We start from the raw sequence: 15,173 nt of genomic DNA, 5'->3' as shown, positions 1-15,173 counted from the left end.
TGGGAGCTACTTAAAATTTAACTAGTCTAAATTGTTGAAATAAAAATATTTTAGGTGTATTAGTTTAAATAAAGTATAACATTAAAATTAAGTTGTTGTTTTTTTTATAGGCTGCTACAAGTTTTAAAACTGCATATGTGTGTTGCATTACATTTCTACTGAACAGTGCTGCTCTAAAGGGTTAGGCTTGATGGTACCACAAAGCACATGAAACCAGTATTCTAAAATGTAAATAGTTAAGCAAGATTAAGCTTGGTTGGTACAATATTTTATCTTCAATTTAATCCTTTACTCAGGCTTGTAATTAATTAAGCTATTAAATTAATTAGTAAGTATAAATAAAGATTCAGATTGTAGTGGATTGAAAAAATGAAAAAGGACTGGCTGTATTTGAAAATAACTGTACCACTTCAAATGAAATTATTAACGTTTGCTTGAACACTTTTCCTAGGTACACGTTCACTGGAATCTACACCTTTGAGTCACTTATAAAAATCTTGGCAAGAGGATTTTGTTTAGAAAATTTTACATTCCTTCGAGATCCATGGAACTGGCTGGATTTTAGTGTCATTGTGATGGCGTGAGTATTTTTGAAACTTGATAAGCTTCAAGGATGAATTTAGTTCCAGTATAAACTAGGTTGGTAGTGTATATTTTTAAAGTTGGATTTTCTTGTTAGCCGAATGTCTCATATATTTTGAGATTACAAGTAGGAATATATATTGCTAAATACAGTTTAATCTGATAAATGCATCGTACATGGAATGCCTTTCTCTTTTTTAAAAAATGAGATTACTCATTGACTATAATTTAATAGCTCCCAACTATATCTTGATTCGTTTTGCAAACATTTTTTTTTTTTTCCGTATCAATGACAGTTATGTTGAAATAAAGCAAATAATTTTGTGTCATAAACTCACTTCTCTGTGTGTGGCTCCAATAAATCTTGCAATTCTGCTTGTTAAACTCAAGGGGCCCTATATGCAAAATCATCATTAATTCCTTATTTAGTAAAAACTTTTCCAATACTGTAAGTAACTCTGATTTAATTCTACAGGTATGTAACAGAATTTGTAAACCTAGGCAATGTTTCAGCTCTTCGAACTTTCAGAGTCTTGAGAGCTCTGAAAACTATTTCTGTAATTCCAGGTAAGAAGTTACTGGTGTAAGGTGGCAGGCCCCTTATATCTCCAACTTTTCTTGTATGTTATTGTGTTTGTGTGTGAACTCCCCTATTACAGATATGTGACAGAGTTTGTGGACCTGGGCAATGTCTCAGCGTTGAGAACATTCAGAGTTCTCCGAGCATTGAAAACAATTTCAGTCATTCCAGGTGAGAGCTAGGTTAAACACCGAGGCTGACTTTAAAGATACTGTAATAATATCAAAGAATCCTGGTGGCTCAGTGGGTTAAGCATCAGGCTGATAACCAAAAGTTTGGTGGTTTGAGCCTACTAGCTGCTCAGTGGACAAAGAGGAGGCAGTTCCACTCTGTCCTCTAGGGAAGCTATGAGTCAGAATCAACTCAGCACTGTGTTTGGTTTTGGTTTATAATAACACTGAGATTGAAATCACACTTAATTAGCCTTACTACTTAGTGTTCTTGGTAGTCAAATTCCAGAATGCCAAATGATGTTTCAATGTCAGTTGAGTTCTTAAAATCGTATATATGACATGCTTATTTATAAAGTCAGCCTTTGAGTTTAACAGACAATTGCATGAGACATCTATAAAAAAAATTACTAGTTCTGTTCTCTTTTGTTTTTATTTTTTTGTTGCATTTGCAATGTAATGGTGTTCTCTTTCGCATTTAGAAAAAGCTTTACTACCATGGCTCTACTAATTGATCTGGATTCCATAATTCATTGTAGATCTATTTTGAAAATAGATCTCCTTTTCCTAAGGAGAAAGATTGTCATTGAAAAGCACACATGTGGCATGGGATTTTTATTATCATAGAATTATTTTCTCTCCTAAATCATGGCTACTTGTAGACTAGTATAAAGAATGAGTTGGAGGGAAACACCTTTATGAAATACAAAATCTGAGAAGAAAAGTACCTGCACTTTTTTTCACATTTTGTAGCAATACATAAACCGCACCCCCCCAAAAAAAAATCCTGCCTAGAAATATGAACACTCATATTGAATCTCCAGAATGCACATGTTGATAAATAAAACCGGATCATTTTCCATTTTTTTATCTGTCAGGCTGTCCATAAAGCTCTGGTGTCTAAATATCCCAACTGATCATTTGTGGGAGGGAAAATGCATGTGTACAATAACAAGAAATGTTCGTGGTATACTTTCTAAGTGTATCTATCATTCTCTTCTCAGGTTTAAAGACCATTGTGGGGGCCCTGATCCAGTCAGTGAAGAAGCTTTCTGACGTCATGATCCTGACTGTGTTCTGTCTGAGTGTGTTTGCACTAATAGGACTACAGCTGTTCATGGGCAACCTGAGAAATAAATGTTTGCAGTGGCCCCCAAGTGATTCTGCTTTTGAAACTAACATCACTTCCTACTTTAATGGCACAGTGGATTCAAATGGGACATTTGTTAACATAACAGTGAGAACATTTAATTGGAAGGATTACATTGATGATGACAGTAAGACATATTGCTATATTATGTTAACCATCATATTGCTGAACAAGTTTTCCACTATAAATAGCTATGACTTCAGATTTGAGGCCATCTTTGTAAACATATTTTATGGATGTCCACATTAGAAACAAGCAAGTTAGGCAAACACCCATTTATTCCTAATGGGGATAGGAATAATACAAAATGAAATATTTTTTTCTTTACATTAACAGGTCATTTTTATGTTTTGGATGGACAAAAAGACCCATTACTCTGTGGAAATGGTTCAGATGCAGGGTAAGAGTTTTTTGTGTTTTACATTTGTTTTTCAGATGTATAAAACTTAAAACTAAAAAAGTAGGTAGGAAAAAACATGCAAGTGTAGTCATAGAGATAGATAGATAGATAGATAGATAGATAGATAGATAGATAGATAGATAGATAGAACAGAATGGTGCTGTGTACTTAGGAAGTACCTTCATTGTCTTACTGGACTACCTTTAGTCCTAAAAGTAGCCATTAGAATAATCTCTTAGGATGAAGAATTTGTGTCCAGAATTTCAGAGTTAGGATACTCCTGAAATATTGCTCTAAAGAGTTATGACCTATAATCTGTCACATCAGAGCTGTTTGGGAAAACCAATGAAGGAACGCAAGACAATTTCATTGGCGTGGGTGTGTTTTGATGGGTTGAGTTTTGTTGTGGTTGTAAAAGATCCAAGACATAAAGTAAGATATGTATATCCAGAGACAGACAAACCCAGAGAGAAAACAGTTTTGGAAATTTCAGTATTCTTTTGTTTCCACTAATAATTTATTTTATTTTATTGTTGTTAAGGATATACACAGCAGAACATAAGCAATGCAACAGTTTCTAAATGTACAGTTCAGTGCCATTACACTATTCAAGTCGTATAACTATTCTTAGCCCTCTTCTCTGTGTTGCTCCCTCCCTATTAAGATAAGTGCAGTGTCCCTTAAGTTTCCTAGAATCTTATTAGTTTCTGTAGTCAATTTCATTTCTTATAGATAGATATTAAAAGAGTGCAATGTTCAAGCAAACATCCATTATTCATTAAGTTAGACTATGGTTTGTTTTTAAGAATGCTTCAAGGAATATTTTTGGCTTAATATTTAAAGCTTATTCAGAGCAACAGTTTCAGGGTTCATCCAGCTCCCATGACACCAGAAAGTATGGAATCTATGAGAATTTGAAATTCTGTTCTTCACTTTCCTTTTTTGATCAGGGTCCTTCTATAGACTCTTTGGTCTAAATGTTCACTAATGGTACTTGGATTGTTGCTCTTTTTGTCATTATGTGCCATCAAGTCAGTTCTGACTTGTGGTTGTTAAGTGCCATTGAGCCAGTTCCGACTCATAGTGACCCTGTATAGAGTTTCTGAGGAATGGCTAATGAGTTTGGACCACCAACCTTGTGGTTCAAGCCTACCTTTCCGTCCAGTGCTTATCCCACACCAGGACTCCACAACAATCCTGTATAAGGTTTACTAAGCTTTACATCTTTATGGGAGTAGAAAGTCTCATTTTTCTCCCACAGAGCAGTTGGTGGGTTCAAACCCTTGGGCTTGTGATTCCCAGTCCAATGCTCGTCCTGCCAGGTTGTTCTTATATCATGAAAGGAGCCAGTTGTTTCTGGAATGATTGGCCCCAGATTCCATTCCTTGCTTTTATTTCCAATTTTCCTTCTTCCTCTGTTGCTCCAGGAGAATGAGAGACTGGCATGGATGGCTACTTTTAAGACCCCACATAGACTTAGGGCAGATTACGCAGCTGATTTATGTAATTATTGTCAGTAAATTGTGTACCTGTAAAAAGTTGTATGATAAATATATTTACAACAATGACAAAAGGTGATTAAAAAAATAAAACAATTGAAAAAACAAAAAGCGAGTAAGTAGCTGCAGAGGCTGTGTATATACAACCAAACATCTCCTAGGATTTAGATACTTGGTTTCGAGGTTTAGAGCCATGATCTCATGGAATATCCCAATTAACTGGACTTCTGCATTCCTGAAGGAGCCATGAGGCAGATGTATGCCAAAGGCATATCCAGGTCTAAATCTGCATACTTGACAATTTTCTTTTGGTCACATTCTACAATTCTGCTAATCTGCCACTCCTAATATGCTTCCCTAAGAGCATTGCAAATTTTATTTTAAATCAAGGCATGTCAAGAATTTTTTAAGATCCAAAGGATGGCAACAGTGACTCTTAGGCCATGGAATTTCAACATATTCTCATGTATCCTAGAAAATGAGAACTGGTATGGCCATGAAAATCTAAGGGTTTTAATGAAAATGCATACTAGCTGTATAGTCAAAAGTTTTGCAAAAAAGCAAGTAGGAAAAATTATACAAGAGTAGCTTTACAAGAATATATTACAGAGTTTTTACTGCTATTGGTTCAGAAATTACAGTCATTAAAATTTAGCAAAAAGTTTTTTGGCAAAACGAGTTTTCCAAATAGTTTCCCAGCTTTTGTTAGAGATAGTAGTAGCTAAGGGAATAGGTTCTAGAATTCATACATGCTGTTGTTAAGGGTCATCCTGTCATTCTGACTCATAGCAACCCTGTGTAACGTTTCTATGGAATGGATGGTGGGTTTGGACTGCCAACCTTACAGTTAACAATTCAGTGCTTATTCTACAGTGTCACACGAAGACTCTGATTTCATATATACCTGGGCACAACTCCCAAATCTAGTACTCACCAACTCTTTGACCTCTGACAGGTCTTAATCTCTCTGTACCTTAGTTTACTCATCTCTAAAATGGGGAGAATAATATAGTTTCTCTCTCATAGTGTTGTGACTATAATTATTTGATATATATAAAGCACTTGAACTAGCACCTGGTAAACCATTGAGTTTCATACAGTTTAATTTTTTTATGGTTAATGTAGAAGCCTTGATATAAATTGGGTATAAGATTGGTTAATACTAACACACTGATAAAACTAAATGATTGAACAAATGCATCAATAAATACATAAGGGAGAATAGACAAATTTCCTGTGTACAAATGAAAAAAAAGTCAACTAATTTATGTAGATACTCCATTAGATGATTGATCTTAACTCCCCATTCCTTAAATATAGATTGCTTATAGTACAATTCTTCCAAAGAATAAGGTAAGAAAGGGGAGATAGGGTGAAAAACAGTAATTTTATAGTGGCAAAACCTGACAAACAGTATTTTAAGCCAGGTGATCAAGGTTAACATTAATAGTGATAAGTCGTGTTCATAGCGGACACTTTTGATATGATGTAGTGAAAATGTCACTGTCCTTCTGTCGTCTTCCTCCCCAAAACCCATATCCCTAGTCTAATCATGAGAAAAGTAGTAAATAAATTCCAAGTGAAGGGTATTCTACAAAGCACCTGACAAAACACTGTTAAGGTCACAGAAAACAAGGAAAGTCTGAGAAATGGTCACAACCAGAAAGAATCTAAAGAGATAATAACAACTAACTACAATATGATATCGTAAATGGTATCCAGTTACAGGAAGAAGCTATTAGCGAAACACTGAGGAAACAACAAAGTATGGGCTATAATTTACAAGGAGTCCTGGTGTGGCTCTGTAGGACAAGCACTGGACTGTTAATTGCAAGGTCAGCAGATAAAATCCATCAGCCACTAAAGGGTTACTAAGAGTCGGAACTGATTTGGCAGCACCTAACAACAGTTTATAATGGGCATCCCTGGATAGTGCCAACAGTGAGCAAACTAGGCTACTAACTGAAAAATTGGCAGCTCGAGTCTCTGAAAGGCACTTCAGAAGAAAAACCTGGTGATCTACTGCCAAGACATCATCCACTGAAAACCCTATGGGGCACAGTTGACTCTGACACATATGGGGTCACTATGAGTCATAACTGATTCAACAGCAACTGTTTGTTTGTTTTAGTTACTAATGCATCAATATTGATTCAAAGGTGCTTATCTAATGCTAGATAACAATAATAGGGAATACTGGGCATGAGGTATATGAGCATTGTGTATTATATAATTTTTCTGGCTCAAACATGAGTTTTATTTTTAAGACAGAAGTGATAAATATTAGGTGGTTTCCTAACCTTTGGCTACTTTTTTTTTTTTTAAATAAATGTTTTTATTGTGGATTGAGTGAAAGTTTACAGGGCACATCATCAGCTTCACATTCAACCATTCATATAGCTTGTTTCATTACATTGATTATTATCCCCTCCATATATCATCAGTTAACAGTGTTTCTCTCTATCCTCTTTAGCTTTTATTTTTTTGGGGGGGCGGGGGGGAATGGGGAACTTGCCTTTTTGGAATTTACAGTCTCGGCTTTTAGGGAAGGTTTTTACATTTGTCTGTGGATATCCAGGGCTCATGTATGAGATTACTGACAAGCATTACTGAATAATCAGATGAGGGACTTTGGCTATTGTTTGATTTTTAATTTTTAATCATTAATGTAAAAACTACAATATTGATGATGTTAAGAATGGTGAGTACCTTTCTGCCATTCTAGATGTCTATAAATCTGACTTCTATGCAACTAGGTTTTCTGTTGGTTTTTCTAATAAATTTCATCTGATAACTGTTTCACTGTGAGCAATTGCATAATGTGTTCTGGAAATGAAGACAAGAAAATTCATTACAAACAGCAACCCCAGGTTTTTAAAATTCCCATAAATCAAGATCAGTTGAAATTCCAATTCTGACCTTACCGCCATCTCTCTCTTTCTTATAGACAGTGTCCAGAAGGATACATCTGTGTGAAAGCTGGGCGGAACCCTAACTATGGCTACACAAGCTTTGACACCTTTAGCTGGGCTTTTTTGTCTCTATTTCGCCTCATGACTCAAGACTACTGGGAAAACCTTTACCAGTTGGTAAGGTCCAAAATATCATGGAAAGTGGTAGAAGAAGGTCCAGTATAGAGTGTGCCAAAGACCCCAACTGCTCTGTCAGTCCTATATATGAAAGGCATTCTGTAAGGGCTGTGCAGGAAAACAAGGACTATTTATGACTTTGAGGGGTTTATAAACTCCTTGTGGAGATAAAAGCAGCCTGTGAAAAACTAAAAACAAAAGCAATTATGTAACATTTTCAAATGAAAGCTAGAGTTAATTGGAGCCAGAGGAGGAGGGAAGAAAGAAATCACATCTAGATGTAGAGAGAAGGCTGCCATGTAAGTGGAACACTGAAAAAAATTAAAGATACAATACTCTCACAATATAGCCCTGCATCATGGGCCCCAAAATAAATATTTAGTGGGGTTCAATAAATATCTATTGTATACTAATTTGTGTAAGTGTGACTTTATATCAAATGATACTGTGGTCAAGCCACAGATAATTAAATCACTATTATTTTTTGTACATTTTAATAGCAAAAGGAAAAAATAAAAATTCTTGGACAACATACATTAGATATGAAAAATAATTAGCCTTCTTGCTATCTAACTATGGTAAACAGTTCTTTATTTGGATACTATAAATAATATTTATTTATATTAACATATTGATTTAATTGTCCTGTTTTTCCCCACTAGACATTGCGTGCTGCTGGGAAAACATACATGATATTTTTTGTCCTTGTGATTTTCTTGGGCTCTTTTTATTTGGTGAATTTGATTCTGGCTGTGGTGGCCATGGCTTATGAAGAACAGAATCAAGCTACCTTGGAAGAGGCAGAGCAAAAGGAGGCAGAATTTCAGCAGATGCTCGAACAGCTTAAAAAGCAACAGGAAGAAGCTCAGGTACTGAGAGATAACAAGCTAAGCTTTATTGATTGTAATTAATTTTCTAGTTTCTCAATAAGATAATTATTGTACCAGAGAGGTCAAATTCAAGTTGGGTTTTTGTTTGATGTACAAACATTGACATTAGAAAAGGGAAGGATATTCAAACCTAAAATTGTTTCTGAAACTGATATGAAAGAATTTTTTTTTAATGAAAATCCCTACTACTATCAAATCATTTCTGACTCATATCAACCCCAAAGAGTTTTCTAGGCTATAGTCCTGGTGAGGTGCTATAGAACAAGCACATAAGGTTGGTTTAACCCAAAAAGTCGGTGGTTCAAACTCACCAGCCACTCCTCAGAATCCCTATACAGGATTGTTATGAGTCAGGACCAACTTGACAGCACTTAACAACAAAAAAAATCTTTACTAAACAGCAGCTGTCTAGGTCATTACTCCTGTGGAGCCTCTGGTGGGCTCAAGCCATCAACCTTTGAATTAGCAGCCAAGAGCTTCACTACTACACTCCCAAAGCTCCTTAAAAGGAAATTTGCTGTTGGTAAGTGCCATCGAGTTGGTTCCGGCTCATAGCGACTTGTATAGTGTTTCCAAGGAGCGACTGGTGAGTGCAAACACAGACAGATCTTGTGGTTCAAACCGACCTTGTGATCCGGTGCTTTATCCTACAGCACTACACCAGGACTCCAAAAGGTGGTAGTTGTATGCCTTGGCATCGGTTCCAACTTATAGCAACCTTGCGTAGGGTTTCCAAGGATGTTAATATTTATGGTAGCAGAAAACCTCATCTTTCTCCAGTGGAATGGCTGGTGACCTTGTGGTTAGCAGCCCAACTCATAACTGCTACCATAGTTAGCTATGAGTAAAAATCATATTTTGGGATAAAGTTCACTATACAATTTACTCATGAAAACCTGAGGGGCGCGGGATAGGGAATGGGTCTAATTTTAGATTTAATTTGGAAAATAATTATAACTGTTATTTCCAACTATTAGTGTCTGTCCTCTCATTGTGATACCTAACTCTTTTGTTGTGGTTAAGTGCCATCCAGTTGGTTCTGACTAATAGGGAACCTGTATAGGGCTTCCAAGGAGTGGCTAGTAGATTTCATTGCCTAACTTGCAGTCAGAAGTCCACTGCTTATCCTGGGCCAACCTCACAATTATTTCCACGCTTGAGCCCATTGATGCTGCCACTTTGCCAATCCATCTCGCTGGAGGTCTTCCTCTTTTTCTCTGACACTCCTCCTTACCAAACAGGATATCCTTCAGTGACTGGTCCCTCCTGACATTATGTCCAAGTATGAGAGACAAAGTTTGGCCATCCTGACTTCCAAGGAGCACTCTGGCTGCGCTTCTTCCAACACAGATCTGTTTGTTCTTTTGGCAGCCTATGGCATTTTCAATATTCTCTTCCAACACCATAACTCAAAAGCCTTAAGATGTATATGTATAGAAAGCAATATATATATATATATATATATATATATATGTATGTATGTATGTATGTTGTTAAGTGCCGTTGAGTAGGTTCCGACTCACAGTGACCCTGTATAAGGTTCCCAAGGAGTGACTGGTGTACAAACCAATATTGCAGTCAAGTGTATTAACCGACAGCACCACACAGGACTCTATCTATCTATCTATCTATCTATCTATCTATCTATCTATCTATCTATCATCTATCTATCTATCTATCTATCTATCTATCTATCTATCTATCTAAAACTGTTAACCTACCTATAAAAATTGAATCCTAGAAAACTGTATGGGGCAGTTCCACTCTGTCATATGGTATTGCTGTGAGTTAAAATTGACTTTGTGGCATATAACAGCGACAATAATGATGTTGAGTATCTTTTCATGTTTTCTTTTTCTGCATGCATAATTTTGGTGAATTTTATGTTCAAATAATTTTCTTGTGTTGATTACTTTGTTTTGAGGGCTCATTATATATTCTGTGTAGAATTCATTTATCATATACATGCTTTCCAAATATTCTTTTCCAATCTATTCCTAACTGTCTTTTCATTCTCCAACAGTATCTTTTGAAGAGCACAATTTTTAAGTTCAACAAACTATGATTCATCAAGTTTGTTTTTGATCATGCTTTTGGTATCTTAGAATTTTTTTTTGCATAAGCTGTCATCACAAATACTTTCTCCTGCCTTGTTTTTCTAGACATATTATAATCTTGGTGCTGTTATTAGGTGCCATCAAGTCGGTACTGACTTACGGCAACTCTAAATACAACAGAACAAAACACTACCCAGTCCTGTGGGAACCTCACAATCATTGCTACATTTGAACCCATTGCTGCTGTCAATGTACCAATCCATCCTGTTGGGGCACTTCCTCTTTTTCTCTGACTCTCCACTTTACCAAACATGATATATTTCTCTAGTGACTGGTCTCTCCTGATAATTGTCCAAAGTATAAGAACAAAGTCTGGCCACCCTGGCTACCAAGGACTCTGGCTGTACAGCTTACAACACAGATTGGTTTGTTCTTTTAGCAGTCCATGATACTTTTAATATTCTCCTCCAACACCTTAACTCAAAGGCATCATTTTTCTACATTCTTCCTTATCCACTGTCCAATTTTCGCATGCATGTTAAGTTATTGAAAATACCATGGCTTGGGTCAGGCACACCTTAGCTCTCAAACTGACATCTTCGCTCTTCATCACTTTAAAGAGGTCTAGTTTCGTTCTGCTGTGAAGGTTGCTATGAGTCAGTACCGACTCGATGGAACCTAATAACAACAACAACAGTGTAAAAGAGCTACCTAATGCAATATGTCTTTTGATTTCTTTACTGCTGCTTCCATGAGTGTTGGTGGTTGATTCAAGAAAAATTAAGTCCTTGATAACTTCAATCTTTTCTCCATTGATAAGAATGTTCTTTACTGATTCATTGGTGAGGATTTTTGTTTTCTTTACATTGAGATGCAACCCATAGCAAAGACTGTGGTCTTTAATCAGTATTTTAAGTCCTCGTCCCTTTCAGCAAGCAAAGTTGTATCATCTGCATATCACAGGTTGTTAGTGAGTCTTTTGCCAATCCTGATTCCACTTTTCTTCATTTAATCCAACTTCTCAGATTATTTGCTCAGCACAGAGATTGAGTAAGTATGGTAAAAGAATACAATGCGAGCATACACCTTTCCTCATTTGAAACGGTTCTGTTAGAACAACTGTCTTTTGATCTATGTACAGGCTCTTCATGAGCAGAATTAAGTGTTCTAGAATACTCATATTTCACAATGCTGTCCATAGCATGTCATGATCCAAACAATTGAAAGCCTTTGCAGTCAATAAAACACAGGTAAACATCTTTCTGGTATTCTCTGCTTTCGGCCAAGAACCATTTGACGTCAATAATAATATTGCTTGTTCCATGTCCTCTTCTGAATCCAGCTTGAACCTCTGGAAGTTCTCTGTTAATGCATGATTGCAGTCATTTTTATATTATTTCTAGCAAAGTTTAACTTGCATGTAATATTAATGATATTGCCCAATGATTTTCCACATTCCATTGCATCACCTCTCTCTGGAATAGGCACACATCTGGATCTCTTCCAGTCAGTTGGCCAGATAATTGTCTTCCAAATTTATTGGCATAGATGAGTGAGTGTCTCCAGTGCTGCATCAGATTGTTGAAATATTTCTATTTGTATTCCATCAATTCCCGGCACCTTGTTCTTTGCCAGTGACTTCAGTGTATCTTGGACTTTTTCTTTCAGTATCATTGGCTCTTGATCATATGCTACTTTTTAAATGGTAGAACAATGATCATTTCTTATCTTCTTTTAGTGTTTTCTGCATCATTCAATATTTTGCCTTTAGAAACCTTCAATATTGCAAGTTGAGGCTTGAATTTTCCTTCAGTTCCTTCAGGTTGAGAAATGGTGAGCATGTTTTCCTTTGGTTTCTAATTCCAACTCTTTGCACATTTGTATTTGACTTTGTCTTCTTGAGCTGCCCTTTGATTTATAGTTTTAGGTTTTACATTTAGGTTAACATATGTGTAAGGTTTGAGTTTGTGTTGATTCATTTAATTGTATATGGGTATCTTATTATTCTAGCACTATTTGTTGAACAGAACACCTTTTCTCCACTTAATTGCCTTTGCACTTTTGTCAAAAATCATTGTCCATGTATTAGTGAATGTGGTTCTGGACTTTGTGTCAACTCATTTATTTGCTCATTTTTACACCAATGTTACATTTTCTTAATTAGCTCTTGAAATAAAGTAGTGATAACTCTCCAATTTTGCCCTTTTCAGAAGCTACTTTGGCTGTTCTAAATCCTTTGTATTCCCATTTGAGGTGTTGAATCAGCTTGACAGTTTAACTTGAATAGCTCCTATCAAGGCTATGAAAGAGTTCTTGTTAAAATGTAGATTCTAATTCAATATATCTGGTGAAAATGCATATTATCAGCTGAAAATGCAAACCAGAAAGGACACATGCAAACTCCTGGTTTCCATAACTATGTTGTCAAGTTTATGAACTTTTTTCTGAAATGTCTACTGTTAATCTCACCATATGTATTTCATCTTAGAGATTTCTAAATATTTGATTTGGATATTTATTTTACATTCCTATGTGTCCAATTAACATTTTGAATATATAAGGTGACTTCAAAAGTTTGTGGAAAAATTCCATTATCTTTCCATTCAATTTTTCCATGAATGTTTTGAAGCCCTCTTGTATGCAATATAGTTATAATACCTTTTAATATCCCCTGTCTGCTTATCCTATCTCTCTCAGTTCTAATTGTTTTTAATTGACTTTTCTCTTCGTTATGACTAATACATTCCTGTTTCCATTATTTTTCATTTATTTTTGATACCTGGACATCATCAAATACATTGCAGACATTGTTAATTGTACTTAGCTGAGTGCTCAATATTTTTTGTGTTCCTATAAAAATTATTGTGTGCTTTGGTATAGTTACATTACTTATCAACAGTGTGATTCTTTTACATCTTCCTTCAACAATTTACTGGGATCACCACTGAGACAAGACTCTTCTTAAAAGCCTAAATGGTGCCCATTTATGATAAAGTGCTTATCATTCTAGCTGGTAGGAACAGACCCTATTCCTGATACTGCATAAGTTCTGGGCCCTGTTCTCTCTGAATTTCAGTTATGCATAATATCTTTGTATGTATGGTACATCATACATGTATGCCTTGATCAATATTCTTCTGAATAGTCAAGGAAGGACGGGCCCTCCAAAGAGCTCCAGAGTTCTCTCTGCTCACTTCTTTACTCTCTACCACTTTGTCCAGTGAACTTTAGTCTCCCTGAAATCTCTGCTCCATATCCTAATCTCAGTGAGTCTGCCAGGATTCACTTAGACTCCAACTCTGCATCTTAGTATGGAAATTCAAGGCAGTAAGTTAAGAAAATCAACTTGCCTTGTTTGTATCCGATGTGCCTACACCTCAGATCATCAATGAAAGATGATCAGTGCCTTGGAAACTATTATGTCATGGATCTCATCTGTCTGATTGGGAATCCTGATGTGGCACTGTGGATTAATGCTCTGGACTGCAAAGTCAGTTTGAACTACAAGGTCAGTGGTTCAAACCCAATAGTCACTCCTCAGAAATCCTCTACAGGGTTGCTGTGGGCTGGAACCAACTCAACAGCAGTTATCAACAGCAACAACAACATCTGTCATATTATTTGCTTTAGAAAGGGGAGTTATCCGATGCCTATTACTCCATCTTTGCCAGAGGTGGACATCCAAGTAAATGATGTAGAGACTGTTTTGAAGTTTATATTTTCAGATGAATGTGTCCCGCCACTTGAAGAATGACAATACTGTTCTTGAAATATTTAGGTTTAAAGTTTACATTTTTAATGACTTTGGTTTACTTTAAGATTCCTAACCTGCAAATATTAGGGTCATTTTTAAGGTATGTTTTAGTGAGACAAGAATGTAACAATGAGTTACTTAGCTAGTTACAGAACCCAACCATAGAAAACACTTGCTAAACATGTTGGTGTTATTGGTTTCATCTTACCATTGGCTATACTTCATTGGTTTTATAAAGAAAATATAAACAAATTTGGTGATACTTGATAAACTTATAAGGTATCCCTCATGCTTGCCAGAAAGTTATATTACAGTTCAATTATTTAAGAGTTTTACTTAGATGACTATAACCAAAACACTTTTGTAAGATAATGAAACAAAACAGTTATTTACAGGACAAGAATTATCTTCATTTCAAATATATAAATGAATATTTTAGCAAATAATATTTATAGATGGCATATAATTGTATTTAAAAACTGTGTTATTTTATCATAATGAATAGAAATAGAGCAACATGACTGAAAACACTATGCAAACTCACTATCCAGAAGTAAGAGTCTTATTCTAAAATATAGTCACCCTTAGGGTAAAATGTGACATTAACTAACAACATAATTTCTTGAATCTACAACTAAAAATACACTGAGTGAGTATTTAATATAAGCTTTAAGAAATTACTTATCTGTATTATAATTGTTGTTGTTAGGTGCCATCGAGTCAGGACCAACCCATAGGAACCTTATGCACAGCAGAACGAAACACTGCCGAGTCCTGGGCCAACCTCACTACTGTTGCCATGTTTAAGCCCATTGATGCTGCCACTTGGCCAATCCATCTTGTTGGGGGTCTTCCTCTTTTTCTCTGACCCGCCACCTTACCAAACACCTTACCTTCTCCAGCAACTGGTCCCTCCTGACAATATGTCCGAAGTATGAGAGACAAAATTTGGCTATCTTGGCCTCCAAGGAGCACTCTGGCTGCACTTCTTCCAAAATGGAT

The 15,173-nt window shown here is 35.9% G+C and overlaps 1 protein-coding gene across 6 annotated transcripts in view; it reads left to right on the top strand.

Annotated features, from left to right (window-relative positions):
- The window catches only part of SCN3A (sodium channel, voltage-gated, type III, alpha subunit), a 131,604-nt gene that overhangs the window by 21,810 nt on the left and 94,621 nt on the right, over positions 1 to 15,173 (top strand). For 2 of the 6 annotated variants that reach the window (XM_006867001.1, XM_006866997.1), the window contains exons 4-9: positions 452 to 580; positions 1,242 to 1,333; positions 2,337 to 2,609; positions 2,819 to 2,882; positions 7,329 to 7,470; positions 8,133 to 8,339. In XM_006867001.1, the coding sequence (XP_006867063.1) occupies positions 452 to 580; positions 1,242 to 1,333; positions 2,337 to 2,609; positions 2,819 to 2,882; positions 7,329 to 7,470; positions 8,133 to 8,339 (907 nt within the window). Of the gene's footprint in view, positions 1 to 451; positions 581 to 1,057; positions 1,150 to 1,241; positions 1,334 to 2,336; positions 2,610 to 2,818; positions 2,883 to 7,328; positions 7,471 to 8,132; positions 8,340 to 13,741; positions 13,745 to 15,173 lie in introns of all 6 variants that reach the window. The other 4 variants (XM_006867002.1, XM_006866998.1, XM_006866999.1 and 1 more) reach the window with 3 other exon arrangements.

Source organism: Chrysochloris asiatica, unplaced genomic scaffold (genome assembly GCF_000296735.1).
Source record: "Chrysochloris asiatica unplaced genomic scaffold, ChrAsi1.0 scaffold00099, whole genome shotgun sequence".
Classification (NCBI taxonomy): Eukaryota; Metazoa; Chordata; class Mammalia; order Afrosoricida; family Chrysochloridae; genus Chrysochloris; species Chrysochloris asiatica.
This window is presented reverse-complemented; position numbering and strand designations above follow the sequence as displayed.